We start from the raw sequence: 23,412 nt of genomic DNA on the forward strand, positions 1-23,412 counted from the left end.
AAGACGAGGAGGGTTCACTTCCACCATGTTCCTTCTTCTTTTTTTGTTGAACAGAGGCAATGCATAACTAAGAAAAAATTAAAAACAAAAAGTCCTAGATCTCCTCTCTAGGCCGCTTTAGCAAGCCCATCCGCACTGCAATTAGCTTCTCTCAGGACATGATTAAATGTGGACGATGGATCATCCCGGGCAAGGACCTTCAATCATATATGAAGTGTTGCAACGGATGATGAGAAGTGTCTGTACCTGGCAGCAATAGAGAAATCTGTAATCCATCAAAATCGATATCAACATTTGTGATATTTAAACCCAGAATCAACTCAAGACCATCTCTTAGTGCCCAGACTTCCGACGCAAGAGCTGTCGTTTTACCAATGAGCGGCTGGAAACTTGTGAATCCAAGCCTCATTACCGTCCCGAATGAGCCCACCACCGGCTCCCACACCACCATTTTCCCATTTGTCGAGAAAAGGCACAATATAAGCGTATGGCATTTTTGTAATGGTAAGCAAATTAAATTGCTTTCCTTCCATTCACCAACAAAAAAGTTCCGTTTTGAACTTTGATTTGTAGAGAAAAGAATTATTGACCAAGTATTGAACATTATCGGATTTTTAACCCATCTTATGCGTTTCCAAATTCCCCCACGCAAATCCAATCTAGGATCAAATTTAGAACACCGAACACCCAAAGGAACGGGGTTCATAAAAACATCCAAAGGAACAAAGCTGAAAGACTATAGCGTCGATGGCAAAAACTCAAACCACACAAATTTCAAAGGACGATTTACAGATACACAATCACTTCCACATATTCCACTGAGAAGTTAAGTCGCAGTTCCAGCTCTCAATCTGCAAGATGCATACCTGGAAAAAAAGTAAACAAATGAATACATCAATTCAAATTGCTAAAGAAACCAAGTGACACTGCACACTAGTATATACTATCGATTGTAGTTTCCTTTTAAAACTAGAAGCTTCCACATCGCTTTTCTCTCCTACTTGTTATTGTATCAACAAACTTCACCATTTTACCGACAAACCCAACCTACCATTTGTAGATTTTTTAAAGCCAAGATATAATATTGGAGAAAACACTGACAACCATACATTGCGCAGGGCAAATGCTTGCAAACAAATTGAATGTGTAGGTCTCGATTTACCTGGCCTTCGACTTATCTGCTGGGCCCTGGTGACAAATCAGCAGACCTAGATCTAGAGCCAGAAGGGGATCTTGATGCACGTCCAGGTGAAGACCTGCGGCGTGGTCGTGCTTCATCAGACTCGTATGCAGCTTTCCTACAAAGGCTATATTTGTTAAATACATATGCAACCAACAGAAACCCCAACCAAAAATTAATCAACAAAATAAAAATTAGTACAACGTCATCAATTCAGAGTATAAACAAATATGACAAAGAAAAGGAAAAGAGATAGTACTACATCAGAGTCCCTCCCATCATAGGCAACTGCCTCAAAATAGCATGTCCAAACCAGAGATCATAGTTTTGGACTAGGTTAACCAAACCCATATAGACCTCAGATGCATATAGGCTTAACTTGACCACCACTTATTTGTCACTACCAAGCAAAAAACCTAGGAATGGCACTTCCCTGGAGAGAAGGATGTGTTAGATATAACTTCTTTTTTGGGGGAAAAGGGGTTGTGGTTTGGAGAGGGGTAAACATTGTGGAACAAAGAGAACGAAAAAGTCAAACTGCTCATAATGGGTTAAAAAACCCGAAATTTAAATTTCTCTAGTGACAATGTCAGCGGGATATCCAACATATAGGGGCTGCAAATGAGCCATGCGGCTCGAAGCACAGCAAAGTTTAAATGCTCGTTTCAACTCGACTCGGAAGATAAACTAACGAGCTCGAGCCATGCCTTTCAGCTCATTTACTTAACGACTCGAGCCCAAACTACCAGCAGCTTGACTCGAACAGGCTCGCGAGCCAAACAATATACACACACACACACACACTTCGCATAAAGTATATACATACATACATACATACATAATTTACATAAAAAAATCACCATAATTAATGTCTAACTTGTGGACTCTTGAACTTGATGGACGCAATGAACTGCTGTGATACCGGATTTTGAAGATGGGAAGGAAGAAAAGTAAAAATGATAAAGGGATAAAGCCCACCACCCAAGTTAGAAAGACAATAGGATACAATTGATACCACCCGAGGATTTAACAGGGCCACTCTAAGGAATCCACCTAAGAGATACAAAAACGGGGAACTCCCCACCTATCGGAATCCACCGAAGGATAAACACACTCTCCATGTCATTAGATTACCTATTTATACGCATTACAAAGATGACTCTTTCAAGACTCCTAATAAAACCTACACAATTCTCAACTAGACCTCAAATACCTAGACCACTATTAAAACAAAGACACAACTTACTAGATAGTCAAAACACATAATAACTACTTAGACCAAGAAATGAAAGACATTGACTTGATACTAAATAGACACTTCAAAAATAATTTACAAGATAACTCTTTGTTTCCCTATTAGCTCCTGCATCATCCTGCCAAGTATCAAAGTTGGGTGCCCACAAGCCAACAGGAAGTGGGAAGGCTTTAAAGAAAAAGCAATGACTGGTGAGATAATTCCTTTTTGATGTAGGACAACTAACAAGGAGAAATGCAAATGGAAGATTTCATTGCAACAAAGCCCTTTCCGTAAGTCCCACATTAGGAAAAAGCAAACTTGTACACAGAGAATTCAATACAAGTAGAGGTCCCACCCTTCTCCACAGCACTTGTCCTTCGCACAATAGTCTTTTGCATGCAAATCAAGCTTCAGCTAGCCAAGCTCAAGCTTAGACAACTAATCATGAGCTGCGCTCGGGCCCACATTTTGCAGCTTGTTTCGAGCTCGAGCCAACTCTTTTTCTAGGGAGCCAAGCTTGAACAACCCAAAGCTCAACTCGGCGGCTTGTTTGCAGCCCTACCAACATACAAGCCATTGATTCCTAGGCAAGATGCAATATCAACATCTCGATAGGATTCAAGAATCAAAACTCTTCTCAAGGCCTGCAAACGAGCCAAGCCAAGTAAAGCTTTGAGTTGTTCAAGCTCGGCTAGCCAGCGTACAGGCTCGAGCACGAAACGAGCTACAAAAAGAGGGCTCTAGCTCGGCTTGTGAAGATGTCTCTCGGCTCGAGCTCGGCTCACTGAAGCTCGATTTGCCCAGGACAGCCTTTAGCACGAAGAGCGAGTGCGTACGTTGCAGGCTGGGTCCTCTATTTGTATTGATTCTCTGCGTAGAAGTTTGCTTTTTTCCCGATGTGGGACTTAGAAAAGGACTTTGTTGCAAGGAAACCTTCTATTTGCAATCCCACGCCGAAAGGGAAGAGCTCACCGGCCATTGCATTTACTATAAAGCCTTCCAACTTCCCTTTGCTTCATGAGTCACATGTGCGGGCACACATACTTGGCAGCAGTTCAGGAGTCCACCAAGTCAAACATTAATTACAGTCAATTTTTTTTGAATTTATGTATGTGTATGTATATATAAATATATGCATATGTGTGTGCGTGTGTATATGCATATATGCGTATCTATGTTTTGGCTCGTGAGCTTGTTCGAGCCAAGCTGTTGAAAGCTTGAGCTCGGCTTGTTAAAAAAACAAGCTGGAAGGCATGGCTCAAGCTTGTTCATTTATCTTTCGAGTCAAGCTTGAACATGCTTTTTTCGAGCCGAGCTTTGAGCCGCTCGCAAGCGGCTTGGTTCATTTGCAGCCTTACTCTTCTTCAAATGTGGATGCTACATTCATTAAGCAACATTGCAGTATTGATACAACCGCAAGGTACAGACAAAAAAAAAAACATGATGCAGTACTGCTTCCACTTACTCGTCATATCGATTTCCATTTCGAGTCTGATCAGGATTATTCCTATAGGAATCCGATCTGCGAATATGGCCACTATCTCGCTCTTTTGGATCATCTCTTGATGATCTAGGGTGGTCTGCATGCCTTCCGTTTGGGGAAATGGAGTAGTCAGCTCGACGTCTTGGAGCAGGAGAGAAGGACCTGACAACCATAAAATGCAAGCTCGTTATTCTTGTTTAGAGGTATTTAAACAAGATGAGAGAGAGAGAGAGAGAGAGAGAGAGAGAGAGAGAGAGAGAGGTATTTACAAAAAAAACCACAGAATATTACCTTGAGTGATGACGACCTCGAGAACCAGAAGGGTAAGGTGGAGAACGCGAACGTGATATTGAGCGAGACCGAGACCGTCCTAAACCATATCCGATACACAAAAAACTTAAAAGGGAATAGGCACTTCTCCTAACACACATAGACAAGGGAAATCAAAACAAAAAACAGCAACCTTAAATTTCCGAATCACTTAATGACACTAAGTATTAGTATAATCCACGTTTTTTTTTTTTTTTTGAATAAGTAAATATATTAGAACGAGACATTAAGGGAATGCCACCCGTAAACAAAAAAAAAAGGCCGGAGACTTAGTATAATCCATGTTCATCCTATTGCCAGCCTGGACTTTCCAAAATGCAATATCTTCGTACGGCATGTCTCATTTTCAAAGCTTAGTAACATAAGAATCGAGGTCCAAGCAAACAAATCATTAGAGTCAACCCAGTTTTACACACGCAACATTGGCATGAACATTAATAGGAAAGGTGGCAGGAAAGTCCAAACTAAAACAGTCAAATCTGGGTAACTTCACTATCGGGTGTAACATCTATTCGAAGGCAAGGGCATAAATCATAAGTAGTTTGGAATAGCAATCAGTAGAATATGAAGTCCACACTATAACATACCATAATGAGAGCGCCGACCTCCGTGTCTTGATGACGACCCTCTGCGCAATTATACCAGACATAGGAATGTCAGATATGAACCTCAAAGTCATTTAGCACTAAGAAAAACAAACAGAACCATAGAGATTACCTGGGACCAGTTCTTCGGCGCATCTCTTCAGGCCTTTTCCTAGTCTCAGCAGCAACAACAACAGATATCTCCCTCCCAGCAAATACTTGCCCATTCATATGATACTGGGCCTCTGCCGCATCATATGAATCCACAAACTGCACAAATGCAAAGCCACGAGGTTCCCTGTTTCCAAGAGCAAGGACAGCTTTATTGAAAGCACAAAGTTTCCATATGACAAATTGCCTACGGTAAAAGGCGGGTTGTAAAAAATAGCATACTAACTTACTAAGTACTTCGACAAGGTCATTTCTAAGTTTACCTTAATTGAGAAATACAAGTATCAGCTTCTGCACACTTCCACGTGAAGTGGAAACAGATGACAAAAAATAGATAGAATCCAAGCTCAGTGGCTGACCTTTTCATAGTCAGTATGAAAGGCAACTTCAAAAGAAGCAATCGACTTGAAAATTCCTCACAGTGCTTGTAAATACATGAGGCACTTGAAATCAACCTTGACCCAAAGTTAAAATCTGCACATGTAGTCTTCAATTGTTTGACAATCAACCTTCTTCTTCAACAAACTTCTATTGATTGTGTAATTATACAATTTTCCTTCAAAAGGAAACTCTTCATTTGGAACATTACTCTTAACACCTTGGGGGACCAATTCGTTTGGCAGTGTAAAACATAGGCCTTCCTCAAACGTGGGGCTTGGGCTTGTTTTAACTTCAAACCACCAGACCCCTGACACACACCAGTTCAAAATATAACTAACCATGAAAAGATATGGATGAAAACCTTGATAACTAGTTCAAAACATAACTCAACCAAATCTTCGCGAACCTAACCTTTCTATACAACATTAGCAATTAAAAGTCTGGTGATTGGCCGATTTTAAACCTCCCCTCCCCTCTTCGGCAAAGTTTGTAACAAAATTCAGATCCATGCCAAAGAAGGGCAACCAAAATATGTATCATTCCACCTAAAATGACTGTACGAAGAGCCTAAGGCACGCCTTCTTGCTTGTATTGAATCCATCCTGAAAGTTAGTCAAAGTCTTTGGACTCGACCATGCTTACTCGGCCAAGGAGAAAGAATTGGTTGAGCGTCTCGTGTGAGCATAGTTAAATAGCTCGTCTAAAGGTTTTTTTCCCGCATTCTTACGAGGATGAAAACCATGGGAACAAGGAAAAAGAAAGAACTTCCCCATTTTAAAAGCCTCAGCTGGTTAATGGCCTAAGTTCAATCCAGACGGAAAAGTATCAATCAAAGAAACTACAGACACAGTACGTCACTTGGTAACAAGCTTATGAGTTAATCAAAGAACCAACAAACTACTAAAAACAAACCAAAAGAAACGAAGAAACCGTTCAAAGCATCCTTCATAAAAACATTAGCACTTATAAAGTTAGACCTGTCGATTAGGTAAATGAACAAGCTCAAACGTGGCCAAAAGAGGGACAACCAAGATTGACGGAAGCTCAGGTTGGGTCAAACACAAACTCCAGCAAAGTTCAACCAACCCAAGCTCATAATCCAGAATAAGCTGACTCAATTGCCTTATTGCACCCTCCACCAAACAAGTAAAACCAAAGCTTTGAACAAAAAATCTCCAAAAATCACATAACACACGCCATTACCAAATGAAGCATTGAATTTCGCATTAAAAACAAGATTAAAAAAGAAAAAGGACAAAAGAAGGTTTTCCTAAGTTATAGTTGAAACAACTCACCCTGTGTGATAGTCCTTTGGCAGGTAAACATCTCTAACAACTCCAAATCTTTCAAATGGAACTCGAAGTTCTTCTGGTCTGCGAACACCCATAAAAATCAAGTAACGGGAAAAGATAGCAACTCTATACATAGGAGGAATCAGGGTTTAAAGATTCCCAGATGTAACTTATTTAGAACAGAATCCTAGTAACAAAGGTTTTCATTGCACGAAAATTTACCTGCAGCTCAAAGGAATATTCCGAACTAATAGGCTACCAGGCGTATGTTCCCTGTTTCTCCCATAACCACTCCCTCCCCTTCGAGGGGGCCCAGGGGGACTCCGTGCTCGGCCTTCGTATCCTCTCCTTGGTGGACTGTGGTATGGCGGACTGTACCTCCGCATGACTTGCCTTAACAAAACAGTCACACTCATGTAAATCCAATGAAAGAAGAAAATGAAAATGGCAAAAAACCATGGCCGAGATATGAAATTATGCAGTACAATTCTGCAAAGAAGCTAATAAAATCAACTATTCATGCATGGAAACATTCCTGTTAAAGCTGGCAATTCACTCCAAAAAATAGTACAACTAGGCGTCTAGGCCAGCTTAGTATCAATTATACGTACATTTCTATTTGCTTAAAAAACTTAAAAACAAGTAGCAACTAAATGGATACAGGGTTTTGATAATCAGTGACCAAAGTTCAACCTGTTTGGTAATTTAAGTTGTCAAATACACAAGGTGCCTAATAACTATTTGAAAGGTCAATATCAAGAGTACCCTTTGTCCATACGTAGTTCAACTAAAAATAGCATGGAGTCTTTTGTCCATATGTATTTTAAGACTCCAAAATTGAAAAGGTCGAGCAATAAGGGATAGTTCAAAATTGATACCAGACACATCCAGCTTTAAAAGTAAACTACAAACCGCTTCTTGCCATTGTCCAAAAGGTCATCTTGAGGAAGAATCACACAAAGCACGGTCATGTTAAACCCCAACAAGAATGAAAAACCCATCTAAAATGCCAGACAAACTTATTTCTTGGCTGAGAGGTGCGAAATAAAAGTATTTTCCAAGTACACAAAAATTGCCTAGTTGTGTTCTGTGCTGATGTAGGAAGCCGATTTTCTTAACCAGCAATGCTGGGAACACAACCTTAAAACACAACTCCGGACATAACTGTGTCAAGTAGTTTCTATGCACACACACACACATGGAACCATTTTGTACACAATCATGCACAGGAAAATCCCAACCCAACATCATCAGCGGTTCCGTACTCAAACACATAATAGAATACTGACTTTCGCCGATTCAAAAAAAAAAACACATAATACAAAGAAAACTCAAAGGCCTTGCTTTGTTGCCAAGAAAATCGTAAACAGAAACACCAGAAACACCGCAAGGAATAAACGTTAGCTCAGCAGGAAAGTAAAGACCTCAACCAAAATAATAGCTCCACCGCCCTTCGGCATAACAAGGGGAAATTGAAGATTTTCCGTTAACTCACTACTATTATTGACTTTCCGTCGATTTCGCAGTAACTAAATTAAGGATCTTGTAAAAGAAACTAGGTCAACGTATCAGGTACAAAATTACGAGAATAAAGATGTAAACACAGAATCGTAGCAGCCTTGGAGGGTACGAAGAAAATTAGATACCTGTAGAGCGAGAAATCGGGAGAAGCGTTAGAGAGAGAGAGAGAGAGAGAGAGAGGCAGAAGTCAGCTTACGATCGATAGGGTGTTTATTTATGTAGGAGTATCGAATTACTACTTACAAGCTCAACGGAACCCTAGACTGGGAACCACGGAACCCTAGCGGACGAATGGTTCCATTCCCCAATCATGATCAACAAGAATATAAGTTATATATTTTTATTTGTTAACACGATGCGTAATAGCCGTCTTAGCTCAGCTGGTAGAGCGCGTGGCTTTTAACCACGTGGTCGTGGGTTCGATTCCCACAGACGGCGATTTTTCCCTTTCAATGTCTTTTGGTTTTGTGAGATGAAATATTAAACTCTAAATAATAAAGGACGGAAGGAGTACTTCAAGAACTATCAAGCGAGGGTTAATCTTCAGGACTAACAGAATATATTATTGAGGGATTTTCCACAATCTTACTTTCACTTCGATAAAGATAAAAATAGCTTATCATAGTCGACAGCATTACTGTCATCACATGGGGTGATACTTTATCAGTAAAAGTAGTTTGGAAATATCTGCCGAAAGCAGAATACAACTTGAGAAAGTTCTTGAGAGGAGAGAATGGGCTGATCTTGCCTCATAATAGGACTTTCCATGTGCTGGCTCCTCCCAGGTCAGAGATCATGTTCCCCTTGCGTTGAAGCAGACCTATCTCTTTGCTCCTCTAGACATGGAAAGAGCTTACCGTTTTGGTGTGGTATGGTACCGTATGGATGTACTCGTACGGTATTGTACCATTTTGGTGTTGTATGGTATGGTATAGAGGTTCTCACACGGTATTGTACCAATCCCATAGATCAGCTGGCACATCCTCCAACTTGCGCTTTCCTTTGTCAATCGATGCAACTGCTGCGGACAAGTCTGGTCCTAGAGCTGAGTCCCACTCCAAATCTAACCATGAGCTTCTTCACATCATATTATAATTTTCTAGTACGTACACAAATTTAGGCATATCCTAGATCCACTACACCACTTCATAAAACCTTTTTGATAGAAATGAAACCCTTTTTCTGTTGGGGGTATATTTTTAATTAACCACAACTTCTGTTTTTATACTCCCTCAAAACCAGATCCAAGCATCCACTGGAACGAGATTAAAATTCTGGAGCCACTCTCTCGGATGAGGTCCCGATGGTTTTGAGGAATGATTCTCAAGTTCGCCAGTATCTCCTCCTGCTTAACGACCGGATGGCCAAGAAGGATAGAGGTGGTGGGGTTTCAGCTAAGAGCAACGTGATGGTTTGTACATCAAAAAAGCTATGAGCAGGGACAACCCGCAGGGACAAACGCGTTTGGCCCCATTTAGATCCCGAAAAAATCTAAAAATTCAAAAGTAATACTTATCGATATTCACTGGAGCTGATTTTTTACAGGGCTCCATAAAATAATATTAAAAAATTTATGGATATTTTTCTTGATTTTTTCGGGATCCAAATGGAGCCAAACACGTTTGTCTCTGCGAATTGTCCCCGCTCATAGCAGAGCTATTTATACATTAAGGACAGACTCGTGGAGACAGATCGGAGACCTTTCTTGTGGTGTTCCTTGCAATGTTTTAGGGAATTTTTTGAAGGAGTAATAATTTTGTTACGTCACTGTCACTTTTTGACAATTTTACTCAAATGTTTGTCTTTTAAAGATAATAACCACACTTCAATATTTGTCTTTAGTATTCAAAATACACATGATAATAAAAATTTTAAAAGACAAACATTTGAGTGTAATAATTGTCAAAAAGTGAAGTGTCAAAATCATTATCCAAAATAAATAAATAGTTTTGAGAGAAAGATAATTGATTTTAGCACTCTATTTTTTGATGACCACGCTTTAATATATGTCGTTCAAAATACGCATGATAAGAATACTAAAGAAAAGGATTTGAGTGTGATTATGAAAAGGGAGAGTGCCAAAATCATTACTCGAGACAAATAAATGAAAATTTTTTTTGTTAGAAAAAATGGTGGGAGGAGACAACTGGCAAAGCAACCCCTCTCAACGTAACCATAGGGACTTTCTATCCACTGTGGAATGTCCGGTTAAGCAATAACTACTGCCCGTGAGGATAGACCGTCACCACAACACCACCAAGAGTCCGAGATACTAGCTAAAAGTAGTACACCATCCCCCTGTTGGACAAAGACGTTCTCGGACTCGAACTTGAGTCTCGTATGGGGGAAGCAACTGGCCTATCAACTAGGCTACCACCTCTAGTGGTTAAATAAATGAAGTTGACTACCAAACGCCTTTGACCAAATAAATTCGGGTACACTTATCCCCATGGAGATATGGTTGTATACGTTTGGGTTTTCATTTGGTGTATATACTGTAATATATATTGACTAATATTTGAAGTTTTACTTTGTGTAAGATAGCACGTACTATATATCTATCGAGTTTAAAACTATTTTTACTTCTCCCAAATAATTTTTTCTTGATTCCACTGCTTCATTAAAATTGATGAATAGTTGAATACTCATTCTGTATCACCAGAATGGTTAATGCTGGAGGGCCTTACGTTGAAACAAAATTTTATTGACAATACTGAGAGGGAAAAAAAACAAAAAACAATTCCTGAAAGAGTAGTAGCTTGGAATTCTGTTTTTCTTTTTTTTTTTGCCTTTTTTTTGACTTTTTTAATTTTGAATTGTTTTGTTACTCAGTTGAGTGGATTTTCATTCGCATAAAAGGCCGCAAAAATAGTTTCATTTTAGGGGTGTTCCGTATATGTCGTCTCCTTAGGCTCTAGAGAATGTTCTAAAGAAAGTTCAGTGCAGCAGGCAATGCAACAGGTTAAACACTAGCAAACATCAGATTGCTTCCCCCTTTTCATCACATACCGAGCAGATACTGATTAATAAGCAGAACAACAAAACAATCCTACTTTTAGCACAAAAATCCAACCAATAACTTGAGAACCAGAAACATGCCACCCATATTTACTCAAAGAACCATCAATGAAACGTTCCATTTCTAAATGCAATACGATTTCCAGGTTACAATACAACGAACCCATACCAAATTTAGCCTCAGTATTCTGCTGAGCACTGGCACCATAACCGGTTAGGTAGACGCCATTCCAAATATCAAGAAAAGCTACATCAAAAGACCATTACATGCAGGTGTTCTCCATTTTCACATGCAAGAAGGCACGATTGCATTTCATTTCGTCAAAACGGGATGAATAACAGAGTTTAAACCTTCCAAAATCACAAGTCCGCTGGAACAGGCTCAGCTAATAAATTAACAGTCCTATTCAATAGATTTAAGCCAAAAACAGTTTCTTCACAGTTGACTTTCACAGACACAGTAAGTGGTTCAGACAATTTACCTTCAACAGAAACAGTGATTAAGCAGGGGAGTGAGTTGCTCAGTATCTCACCGCTAAACCGCAAGCGCAAACCTGACGCATCATCAAGGGTGGAAGCAATGGGCATGTCCACAGACACCAGGAAAAGATTTGCATTGCTTAGCATCTTCAGTGCTAGGCTCTCGCAAATCACAAGAAACTTGTCTTTAACTAGCGAGCTATCACCCTTCTCGTTTTTGAGCTCCATAATATGGTCGGTGAATGTACAACTGTTACATGTTATATTACAACAAGTTCCAAAGTAAGATAACATCAAAAAGACAGAAGAGTTTTCCAAAATCCAGGACACAATTCAGAAGATCACTAAGAGCATGAAAAGATTGTTTTGCCTACCTAAATAGAACTGGAAGTAACAAAAGATGAGGAGGGAGATGGAGGGTAACATCTTTGAAAGACAAAAAGAGACAATGATGATAGTAACTGACCTCCTTATATATTCAAACATTCCAGGGAGCTGAGATTCCTTGCTTGTGAACAATTGAATGTCCATTGGAAGAGGTTTTACAAAATATCCAATGTCAGGCCGCAACTTAACAGGATGCTTCTTGCCATTGCACCATAAAACCAGCTTCAGTGGAAGAAGATGGTGATGGAAGCGAACCTGGAGGATTCTTTTTGTTGTCTGACCAGCATCTAGTGAACTAATATCTTCCATAGGAACCAGAGTTGGCACATCCTTAGAAGGTGTTGATTCACTGCAGGAATCAGAAGGATAGATATCGAGATTTTGTTTTGGAACGTGGAGAAAACACAGTTCCAAGATGTATCAAAAAGCCCTTATGAGGTAAAGATATACGATGCAAGGAAAAATAAACAAAATTAAGCATACTCAAGCAAACACTATAAACAATTTTCTTTATTTTCGTTTTTTTTTCCTGTTCATTCCTATCCTGGTTGTCACTGGGATCAGATGAATCAAAGAGGGTTTTGTTTTACTTAATCACAAGTGAGTACTTAGACTACGATGCCAAGAAAAAAGAAAAAAGATAGGTGACATCTACCAAGTATAGCATATTACCTCTCAGATGTTTCCAACGCATGTTCCGTAGAATCTAGACCTTTGCTAGATTCCTCATCCAGCAACAATAGTTTCGACATAGACTCAGAGGAACAGTTTGTGAAAGATGCTTCAACGCATACAAGCAGAGGGGATACAGTTGAAATCTCAGATGAAAAAGTATAATCCACACTTAACCCACTCCCAATGGCAGGATCTAAAAGCTTATGGGATTTAAGTTTGACTCTGCTACCAATATCCCCAATAGATATCCTTGCTGAAGATCTTCGGACATGAATTAGTTCAGATGATGGGTGCTCATCTAACCATGATTCAAGAGTTTTCTTGGATATCAGCTCATCAAAATTATCCAATCCAGACTCGCCATTCTTCTGTGGCACCCAATCTGGATTTACAGAAACATCTGAAATTTGAATCAATGGGTCGGCATCGTCATTAATTTCACTCGCAGACCCACCCTCACCACCACCCCCTGAACCTGAAATAGAACATTGAGAACTATAATCTGAAGCGCTTTCTCCATCCACTGATTCAGATACTGAGTCTGAACCATCCACTCCATACGAGTCACTGTTGGTTGGTCCTCGCACTGCTTTTATTCCTTGAACATCATCAGGGCCATGACCAAGCTCATCGCAGATCAAACTAGAAGGGTTTGGAAGAGGTTCGTACCCTGGGGCCGCATGAAGAACAATCTGTGAGAGAGATCCAGGGAGGTAAAAGTGATAATTAATGGGTTCAGAAGATGGTTTTGTTTGTAACCCAAAAAATAAGCCCTGGACTGCAGATTTGGTGTTCTTATTTTCTGACAAACTTTTCCCTTCGTCCTCCAAATCATGAGAAGCTGTATGGGATGACAAAAGTTTCTTCAGAGCTCGAGCCCTGTCCCGGAGATCGTAGTTCAAGTCACATTTGGCAAGTTCAAGCAGATAGGATAAGATTCTTTTGAATATCCCCATATTTTCTTCCCCTTCTGAACATAACAGTACCTGAGAAAAAGAGAGGTAGGTGAAACGAGGAATGACACTAAGATGGATCAATAAGCGATAAAAGGATGCTAAGATGCATCGTGCATGAGTAGGACATACAAATTCAATTATAAGCAACCTCAGCAGGATTCCCCGGTTGCTGATAGAACAAAAACCAGTTGACAATACGACACAACTGAAGAACAATTCCTACTCAGCAAGAGGACAGCTAGTTGAATATTAAGGCTCTAATTCACAGAAGAGGCATCGAGACAGTGACAAAACTGGCAAAAAAAAGGGCCAGCACTTCTTTTCCCATCAGAATATACATCTTTTACATCCTAAAACGGTAGGGGGTTAAGTAGCTGGGGCTTCTTGTGGCTCAAGGCATTATGACCAACCGATTCTCTAATCCTTCAGATAGACAAGTGCATAGTATTTGACACATTGCATAACGAATTGATGATCTCAAATCCAACTCCCCAAAATACTCAAATCTATTCTTTATTCTCTGAAACAACTTACTTTTTCAAGTTGGACCGAATGATTTAATTGTCATTTTTCTGTCGAAACCAAGAAAATTACTCATAAACCAGTTCTTCCCCAGTCTGATGCACATGCAGATACTTAAGAACAGGGGAAATAAGAACAACTCACCCATTCCACCTACCTTGACAGCAGTATTAAGGATCTGTAGCTTTGCTTCAAGTGATTCTGTAGTAAAACACCAAGCCAGATACTTCAATACTGTGGGTAACATCTTCGGAATAATCTCCCCAATAGAGTTGTACTCTCCCACCATCCAAACTATCAGTGCACGGGCAGCAGGCACCTTGATCAACTCCAAACTTCGAACCAATTGAATAATTACCTTCATAAATTAAAGAGGTGGGTTAACAGCTGAAATAACATCATGAGATATCATCATCAAACAACATATGTCACCAAAGCAAACTGAGGTTATCAAGGTTTTAAGGTATTACGATCTAGGATATAAACCAACATAAAATGCATATTGATGCATCTTAACTATATCAGGCTTATTAGAGACATAATAGAAGTAAGTGCTAGTTGCTGTTTTCCCAAACTAAGAATATAAAGAGAGAACAAAAGGTTTGAATCACGGCATTGACTATTGCATGTCTACAAGCTAAAAAGATCAGACATAAAACCAATGAGCAAAAAGGTAACAATGTGCTCATGAATTGTAAATTACGTAAGTTTTACAGGACCAAGAAGCAAGATTCTCCATCAATAAAGGAAAGAGCAATTCCATAAGATCATGATTTACCTTTGGTTAGAGCAAACAAAAGCATTCAGACAGGGTTCAACTTGTGTTTGAGAAAAAAAATAGATTACGTCTTACTCTTTTATCTGTCCAATTTTTGGTAAATCTGTATTGATCTTGTACCTTCAACATCAGAAATACAAGCTGCTGTGTTCCAGATAAAAAAACGTATCCGTCCTTAAACCCATTTGCACAACTCTCTCCTCATGCAAAACCCAATTTTTAATGAATTCGAAATTCTGGCTTAACGCTTTTGAGATCACTATTTTCCATGGTTCCCAACTTTCAGGCATAGCTTGTACAACAGAACCTTTTTCACCGGCAACAGAAAACACTTTATCAGAGACAAAGGAAAATAATTTTTGTGACTACTTAGGACAGTCAACGTCCTACCAAAACAAATATATGATAGTACAATCAGCATTCAGCACCACTCATTTCCAGGTCTAACACTGTCCCTGATCTTCAGCAAAGACCTACATGATCACATTTCAAGGTTCCTAATTGTTATGGGTGTTGCTTGCTTCCACTTCATTGACGAGTATTTGTTTTACTATTTTTTGTTTTTTTGCAGAGATGAGTATGGGAAAGACCAAGCTTGATTCCTCACCAGTAATAGAGTGGATGGTAACATTTTACACATCTTAATTTGGAATAGTGTTTATGTATGGACATAAAAAGTTTAGTAAGCAAGTATAAAAAGAGGTTGCCAGCAACCAGCCACAAGGAAAAGAGGTCTTACCCTTCCCACCCGACAAGTATTGTTTGATAATGAGGGAAACCTAATGACAGACATAATATTGAAGTACAACACTGAATTTTGCTGAGTCATGCTTATTGTGGCCCATTTGTGGGTTTTGATTTTTAAAGCAAAGTAGAACGCTGCACTGGCCTCTGATACTTAACGGCTAAATAACTCGCTTTCCAGAATAGTGAAGCCAGTCAACATTTAGTAATCCAGCAAAAATTCAGCTACATCCCAAAAGTCAAGCTCAAGCAAGCTGGGGAAAAATAGAGGTCGAAAGCAAAGAATGTATGTGATACATCAAAGCAACAAGAAGCCACAGGGTCTAACAGTCACAGCTATGTCTCCCAGATTCTTAAGAAGAAGCTTTATTATTTTACGTCCAAGACTGAACATAAGGAAAATTGAAACAATCGCCTTTCCCACAATGATAAACACAATAAGAGAGGAACCTTTGCAGAGACTAAAAACATTGCCGACTCCACCATCACAGTATAATCATGAGGTCCACTTTGAGGTGAAATTAAAGATTACAGCTCCAAGGATATCCAAAGTACCACCAGGCTTAAATGCAGAACAAAACAGAGAAAACATACACGAAACAACAAAAAAGCAGGTACATCCTTGCTCCAGAAACCATTCCCAAACATGAAGCGAAAAACAGTGTTTAAGATGGAATACCCTACATGTGCTACCTTTATAATTGCCAGTAGAAAATAAAAGATCTGTAAAGTCGGGTAAATCTGATAGAAAAAGAAACAGTAGGAAAACATTACAGCTAACATGAGAAGACAGGTGCCAGAAATACCTTCTCGTGACAAAGTGGATCCAGGTTGATGATTGATTTAATGGAAATTAGTGCCTGAACCAAAATGCCTGCTTCTCCATCTGCTGACCCCATGTCACTAATCAAATATTCTGCCATGTCGGGATTTGCTTTAGAAGATAGTAAGGGTTTTTGAAGACGATCTAGAGAATAGTTGGTTGCTTACCATGACTAGTCAGAGACAATAGCCCTTCCAAGCACATGTTAGCTACGTTCGGAAGTCGTCGTGCACACAAGCCAATCGTTGCAATAGTATCCGCAGCAAACCTTCTGTCAGGATCTCTGATATAATCCTAGCAACACACTAAGAGGTTAGCATCAGTTCATGCACCTCAAGGAACCTACAAAATTCTTTAGTACACAACTCCAGCAACAGAATATTGTCCCCAAATCGTACACAACTCCAGCCACTATTGCACAATTCCAGTCATTCTTATTCTTTCAAGCAATGTTCGTATACACAAACCATAATAAAACGAAGGGCAGTTTCAAAGAAGGAAAAGAAAACAAAGAAAGTACACATAACCTTGGAAACAGTAACCATTTTTGTGCAGCATCTGACCAAACTTAAACATTAAGACAAACCCAGCCCGAAAGACTATGGTTCTCCAAAACTTGAAATGCAGCAACAGTTAACAGGATTTTGAGGTAAGCAAAATATAAAAATAGTAACGAACAAAAAACAAAAATTTCCGCAATTTCCGAGTTTTTGCTTTACCTCTGGAAAATATTTAATGGATGACAAGCTTCCTTGGCAACAAACAAAAAACCCTACAACAGCTTAAAGTACCTGGAACTCTCGTAAAATCACTGAAATTGATGAATCTGTAGCGATGGAAGAAAGTATTTCGAGTTTCAGAGCTTTTATTTGGTATAGGTCTGAAGAACAAATAAAGAAATCTTCAAAATAAGGAGCAAATATACGAGGCATCGCTTTAGCAAACACTTGTATGTTGCAGAGAACCTGCAAATAGTCAATAGAAGTGAAAATAAAGATCCCAACAAAGGGTTTGAAACAAAAATGCAGATAGACATACCCAAAATTGCAATGGATTTACTGATCCTTTAGAACCTTGGAGAATTGTCAAGTTTCACTCATGCACCAGTCAGCATGTAGACGATAAAATGTGCTGAAAAAAAATCAAAATGGTTTTACTGAAAGTTTGACCTAATGGAATAGGGCCTCATAGGATAGATTTTTATCACAGGTGGCACTATGGCATTCAAGCTAATTATTCCTTCGATAAGAAACTAGGAATTCTTGCGAAAAGAAACTAGATGGAGCAATTTACTTGAAATGTTCTCATCCAACTCCGCTTTCTCAACCATTGAGGTCTTTAAAGTTCATAACAGAAGGAAACATCTATTCAACATTGATGAAATGTTCCAAGGTCCTCAACCGTAAAATGCAAGCTTTTGCAAAATAGGAATAGGCACCTATGATTTACTCTTTACATCCTCTCACATTTGGCTTCTGAGCATATGCAATTCATGCACCAGACCATCTGGTGGCTGTAGTGAGATATCTGTCCATCCTACTCTGCCATAATAGGGTCTCCGAAACAAGCCTTATCCGGCAATATATCCTGTCTTTAGAATTACAAGTGATTTCTCACTAGAAATAAATAGATTCCAAAAGTTTTCTACTTTTTCAATGTAGAGTTCGTTAACAACAATTGGGATACTCAAACCTCGTGCCGACGAAGGGTTGCTTCCTTACTGGGAGTCTAAAAGGCTAGTAATGTGCGATACTCATCTCACATAGAAATAGCAGAACAAAAGAGCAAAAAGGCCCTTTAAGGAGGGTGGGATCAAGACAGCCTAAGAGCCTTGCCCTATTCTTGAGAAGTGAGTTCTTCCTTTTTCATGCCATATGACATCTCCAAGATATTTGATCACATGGATATTGCAGGCTAACTTCCACTGATAACTAACAACTGCCAATACCACTGGGTTACCTAATCTTGATGTTCTCCAACAAAAGAAAAAGCAAAGGGTTCCTAGCAATACCATCATAATTCTCGGGAGAATCCTAAGAGGATTTCACATAATATCATTCTACTTTACTTCTTTTCTTTTTTCTTTCTTGGTTAAAATTTTTTAGGCCATAATTCCGTTTTCACTGACCAAACCCACACCCTCCATAGTTGTAGTTTATCTATCGAAAGTTTCTGAATGCCACTGTATATGCGTACCCGCATGTAAGTACAAGGCAAGGTGCATACGAAATAGGATTTTACATCACATAAAAGGGCAACATCAAAAGAGCAGAAAATACCACGTATTTTGAGGCATAGGATGATCTCAGAACAAACAAAAGCGGTTTAACTATTCTTTTCACATCATCCCTTGGTGACATAATCCAGTGCACCCCCGCAGCACCAAGTACAACTGCACTATTATGACTCCATAATAAAGGCGATGTGCACCGCAGCAGGATGTTCACATCATCATTGCTTTTGGCAGATGTAGAGCATGAAAAATCCCCTTCAGAGGAGCCCCTGTAAGCATGACTTGATCGTGCCAAATATTTCTCTGGTCCTTCAAGGTAACTCCTGGAGACAATTTCTGCTAATTCAGACTCATAAACCCCAAAGCCCTTGTTGTCAATTGTTTCGTTTAATCTGAAATCAGCACCTGAGCCACCATTGTCAGAATGAGAACTTTCAGTAGCACAAGAAGACATCATAATGGATTCTTTCACGAGCCCATGCCTTGCGATTACATAACGCAAAAGGATCCCAATTAGCACAACCTGGCCCCAATCTTCCACATCAGGAAGAGTCTCGCATAACTTTCTGTAATTTCTGCCAATCAGAGACAGATTATTTGGACAAACCGAAGCAAAAGCAGCAGCAGCAGCTCCAACTACTCCAGGAGAATTGTCGTTCAATAAAATTCCAACAATCTACAAAAGAAACATTCTACCTTACTGTTCAACACCACAAGTCGAAGGATAGACAGAAATGGAAAGGATCCCATGCTTAAGGGATTTAGACAAAACATTAGTCAAAGACTCAAAATTAAAGGAGTGAGGTGAGAAGCTAAAAATTTAAGGCATAAACTTCTGAATTTGCCCTCGTTTGAACACAAGAAATGGCCTTAACAGAAAACTGTGCATGGATCTGAATGAGTCACACGACTCACACCATTAAGGGTAAGTTGGAATGGAAAGAATAGGTTTAGTCAGGAAAGTAGAAAGAATCTTAGGTCGTAAGGAAAAATAAAAAACAATAATCCAGGAAGTGAGAAGAGATGCAAAGGAGTAGTATACTTGGAGAATAGTAGTTGTAGAAGAAGTTTCTTAGTCCAAAATTAGAGCAGCCAGATTATAAGAAAACCAGAGCTATGAACCACGCGGAGTTCTGACATCATTCACTTTCTTCCAGGCATAGGTGGAAGACAATATGAGTGGTAAAATCTAAATCATCAAAAACATGAAATTCTGACCTTTTAGTTTCCAAGATATCCTGATAACCTGGAAGAAAACTATTTCTCTCATTTCTTAAAAGCTTCCTACATGTCTTTGTTATGTCATAACAGTAGTGGACAAACGAATAGTTTAGAAGAGCATATAAACGGACCTCTTCAATTGTTGTAGTGTTTTCCTCCATGCGCAGATCATGCAACTTGGGGAGGGCATTGGCAGCACATTTTCTAACATATACAGATGGATCTCTTGCACATTTTGTCACAGCCACCAGGACTAGAGGTGCAATTACATGTAGACGGATCCCTGCCATGGCACGGAGAGCCCACGCCCGAACCAAAGGATTTGAATCCCCCAAGTCCTTCTGGAAACAATTAATTGACAGCAATGCTTCATTTGGACGCCTATAATATGAAAGCAGAGAAGTAAGTAATACAAGTACACATGGCATGCTTTAAGACGAACCAACATTTGATTACTGGCCTCCATGTATTGAGCATAAACATTTATGAATAATGTCTCTACTCAAATACAATATAAGGATATTTATCAGTTCAACCAGAAGAAGACCAAACTCAAACTTCCTTCAAAGTGCTGTTCACATTTTATGCTTAGTCAATACAACTTGGCAAGAAAACCTATCTACTACTCAGAACAATCCATGAAAGTAAAAAAGTGAACACTAAACTCCCAGAGCACACAGAGTGGCCTGCAGGGCAATGCTCTTAATTTTCATTAACCCTCTCAATTTCTGATACATAAAAAGAACAAGTAACTTGGCCAGGGCCGGCCCAAGCACAAGGCCCAAGAGGCATGGGAATTGGGCATCCCAAAAATGCCAAATTTTAGGGGCACTCCAATATTTTTACTACTTGGGTTTGAGTAGGACTTCTTTTAAGCCCAGTAGAATGAAAAAAAATGCCCAATTGGAGGTAATGACCAACCCACCATCCCATAAGCCCAAGTGCCCATCCCACCATCCCATTCGTATGTAATGATTAGTAGAACTTTATATTGGCTTGGTTTTCTTGTATTGTGATTGTCGCTGTAGAATTTTTTAAGTATTAATTCTTTAAGGGCACACTTTTTTAATAGGCCTTGGGCACTAAAAACCCTTGGGCCGGCCTTGAACTTGGCTCTTCCTTTTATCTTAACCCTTAAATTTAAGATAATGTTACCTTAGCCTCTTCAAATTATAAAAAATATTTACTAGGGGCCCCCTTCTCCAAATTGCAAGTACACCACTCATCTACCCCATGAATTTCAAACTATGCCCATAGGTGCGAACTGGACGGCATAAGCACATATCACAAGACCTTTACATATATCGAGCTATCGACACATACAAACATGCATATATACACATTTTCTGATTCATGAAAAGGTTCTGACAAGATGTAGTTCAAAGATTACAGAATGCAGCATACTTCTCAGCGTAGTGCAGGAGGTACAAGTAGACTAGCTTCTTTACTTCCAGAGACTGAGATGCCACGTTTTTAACAACCTAACAGGTCCATAAAAGAGATATTGACATTCAAGTCAGTTAATTATTCTCAAACATATGTCGCAAAGGCTTAAGCATAACTAAATCACTAGACGAAGCAATCAATTCACCGATACAAATGAGTCTCAAATTTCAACCTCTTCTAATCATGCAAGTTCAGTTCATATCACACCTACAAACCGATCGATCAGACTAATGGATCAGTTTGGCCAGAATTAAGAAAATGAGAATGTCCAATTTTATTCATGTACTGTAAAATGTGTCTAAATTTCACTCTCTATCCCGATCACAGAAGTTTGTATCAATGCATTGAAACAAAAGTCTCAACTTTCACAGAAGTTTGTATCAATGCATTGAAACAAAAGTCTCAACTTTCGGCGTCTCCTGCTCATAATCACATAATCCTTACATAAGACCATCCTGCTCATAATCACATAATCCTTACATAAGACCATCCGCTCGCGCTATCAACCCTCACGCTTGCAAATTTGAGTAATTTGGATCTTTTTTCAAGACACTTCCACACTCGCGCTCATGGACGCACATTATGTGGCTTAGCTCCTACTAATCCGAGCTTGTTTCGAACAAATAAAACAAATCAACCAGCTGGACCGATGAAGTTCATGTTGCACAAAATATTCAAGCAGAATTTTCTTGCTGCTCATTGAACAATAGTCCATTTCAGTTGACAAAGTAAATGGTATGTTTACCAAACAATGCACTGGAGGAGTGAATAGATTTTTTATTTTTTTTGGGTTTTCTCAGGAACTAAACGAGAAAAAGTACGACTGATTCTATATGTATGAATGCACAGGCAGGTAACCTGGGGGAAGAAATTGGAAACGTCGAAGCCCTGGGCGATGAGAGCGAGTAATCGCTTGAGAGCTTCGCACTTCTCGGAGTCGAATTTGCTGTCGAGTAGCGGGGCGATGCTGACGTCTTCGGGGTCGTCGTAGAGGTGAGCGTCTGTGCCGATCCGAAACACCATAGACGATGCCTTACTCAGTGTCTCTGCAGTAGCACCGAACTGGGTAAACATCGTCTTTAGACTCTTTTTTTCCCGGGAACGTCTGATCTAGAGAGAGCAGTTATTGTTTCCATGGAGAAGAGGAAGAAGCCATTTGATCGGAGACGGAGGTTAGGGCCTGTTTGGCATGCAGTGTGTGCTACAAAACAAGGTTTTTTTTCCCTCCTCCCTAAAAAAAATAAAATGCATATTCATGGTGCCGTCGCTTCCGTGGACTATTGCTCCGTCACACCATATCATCATCGATCGCATCTGTGCTAAAACCAAAACTAAGGTCTCACCACATATGAGAGGTGTTAGAAGTATGTTTAACCCTAAGAGCATCTCCAATCCTTACCTTTTTTTTCACCCAAAATTCAAACTTGAGTCAAAAACTTGGTTTGAGTAAGGCATCTCCAATGATAAACTCATATTTGTACCTAAATCTATTACTAAGGCTTCGTTTCAGAAACCTTCTTAAAAAATACTCCTCTGTCCCATATTCTTTGTCTGGTTCGTAAAACGAAGTGTTAAAAATAATGCAATTTTTTCAAGAAAAAATTTAAACTTTTTTCACAAATTAAAAATACTCATTGATATCTAGTAAGTTGTTAAAAAACTTTTGATTTTTTCTTGCAAAAATTATATTATTTTTAACACTCTGTTTTGCGGATCGAACAAAGAATTTGGGATGGAGGAAGTAAGCTGCTTATTTCGCATTTTCAAACTCAAAAATAATGTAAATAAAAAATAATTTTTAAATTTTTTTTGCACCGTATAAAAGATCTTGATGAAATCTATTAAACAAGATCCATATTGGTAGGAAAATTATTTGCGTAAACACATTATTTTTGAGCTTGAAATTGTTCTTAAAAAATAAGTATTTATTTTTGAGTTGCGGAACGGAGC

General features: G+C 39.2%; 2 protein-coding genes and 1 non-coding gene across 8 annotated transcripts; 1 reads left to right on the forward strand and 2 right to left on the reverse strand.

Moving 5' to 3' along the window:
• Nucleotides 1-582: 582 nt before the first annotated feature.
• Nucleotides 583-8,446, reverse strand: LOC131300100 (serine/arginine-rich SC35-like splicing factor SCL30). 4 transcript variants are annotated; one of them, XM_058325770.1, is made up of 8 exons: nucleotides 8,305-8,446; nucleotides 6,881-7,051; nucleotides 6,662-6,739; nucleotides 4,948-5,112; nucleotides 4,818-4,858; nucleotides 4,192-4,270; nucleotides 3,883-4,062; nucleotides 583-1,298 (listed from the first exon to the last, which is right to left on the reverse strand). In XM_058325770.1, exons 2-8 carry the CDS (start codon nucleotides 7,042-7,044, stop codon nucleotides 1,175-1,177), a joined length of 831 nt encoding a protein of 276 aa, XP_058181753.1. In that variant the 5' UTR covers nucleotides 7,045-7,051; nucleotides 8,305-8,446; the 3' UTR covers nucleotides 583-1,174. The 4 variants fall into 4 exon arrangements, with proteins under 4 accessions (XP_058181753.1, XP_058181754.1, XP_058181756.1 ...); XM_058325771.1 differs by having other exon boundaries at nucleotides 6,881-7,046; nucleotides 8,305-8,419; XM_058325772.1 differs by lacking the exon at nucleotides 8,305-8,446 and having other exon boundaries at nucleotides 854-866; nucleotides 1,163-1,298.
• A 98-nt stretch (nucleotides 8,447-8,544) lies between these two features.
• Nucleotides 8,545-8,617, forward strand: TRNAK-UUU (transfer RNA lysine (anticodon UUU)). The gene has a single exon. It is a non-coding gene; the product is annotated as a tRNA-Lys (tRNA).
• A 2,669-nt stretch (nucleotides 8,618-11,286) lies between these two features.
• LOC131300101 (AP3-complex subunit beta-A) lies at nucleotides 11,287-22,699 on the reverse strand. Of its 3 annotated transcripts, none has more exons than XM_058325775.1 (11): nucleotides 22,321-22,699; nucleotides 21,421-21,497; nucleotides 20,148-20,397; nucleotides 18,842-19,471; nucleotides 17,354-17,527; nucleotides 16,730-16,856; nucleotides 16,546-16,625; nucleotides 14,375-14,575; nucleotides 12,737-13,725; nucleotides 12,144-12,413; nucleotides 11,287-11,927 (listed from the first exon to the last, which is right to left on the reverse strand). In XM_058325775.1, exons 1-11 carry the CDS (start codon nucleotides 22,534-22,536, stop codon nucleotides 11,558-11,560), a joined length of 3,384 nt encoding a protein of 1,127 aa, XP_058181758.1. In that variant the 5' UTR covers nucleotides 22,537-22,699; the 3' UTR covers nucleotides 11,287-11,557. The 3 variants fall into 3 exon arrangements, with proteins under 3 accessions (XP_058181758.1, XP_058181757.1, XP_058181759.1); XM_058325774.1 differs by having other exon boundaries at nucleotides 16,546-16,655; XM_058325776.1 differs by lacking the exon at nucleotides 21,421-21,497 and having other exon boundaries at nucleotides 16,546-16,655; nucleotides 22,321-22,455.
• Between the last annotated feature and the right edge of the window lie 713 nt (nucleotides 22,700-23,412).

Source organism: Rhododendron vialii, chromosome 9a (genome assembly GCF_030253575.1).
Source record: "Rhododendron vialii isolate Sample 1 chromosome 9a, ASM3025357v1".
NCBI classification, from domain to species: Eukaryota; Viridiplantae; Streptophyta; class Magnoliopsida; order Ericales; family Ericaceae; genus Rhododendron; species Rhododendron vialii.

Coding starts and splice junctions, on each gene's coding strand:
- LOC131300100 (XM_058325770.1), bottom strand. CDS start 7,044: ATGCGGAGGTACAGTCCGCCATACCACAGTCCACCAAGGAGAGGATAC. Junction 4,063..4,191: donor CGAGGTCGTCATCACTCAAG/GTAATATTCTGT, acceptor TATGGTTGTCAG/GTCCTTCTCTCCTGCTCCAA. Junction 1,299..3,882: donor AATGGAAATCGATATGACGA/GTAAGTGGAAGC, acceptor TAGCCTTTGTAG/GAAAGCTGCATACGAGTCTG.
- LOC131300101 (XM_058325774.1), bottom strand. CDS start 22,536: ATGTTTACCCAGTTCGGTGCTACTGCAGAGACACTGAGTAAGGCATCG. Junction 21,498..22,320: donor TTTCCAATTTCTTCCCCCAG/GTTACCTGCCTG, acceptor TGGACCTGTTAG/GTTGTTAAAAACGTGGCATC. Junction 14,576..16,545: donor ATCCACTTTGTCACGAGAAG/GTATTTCTGGCA, acceptor TAATTTATGAAG/GTAATTATTCAATTGGTTCG.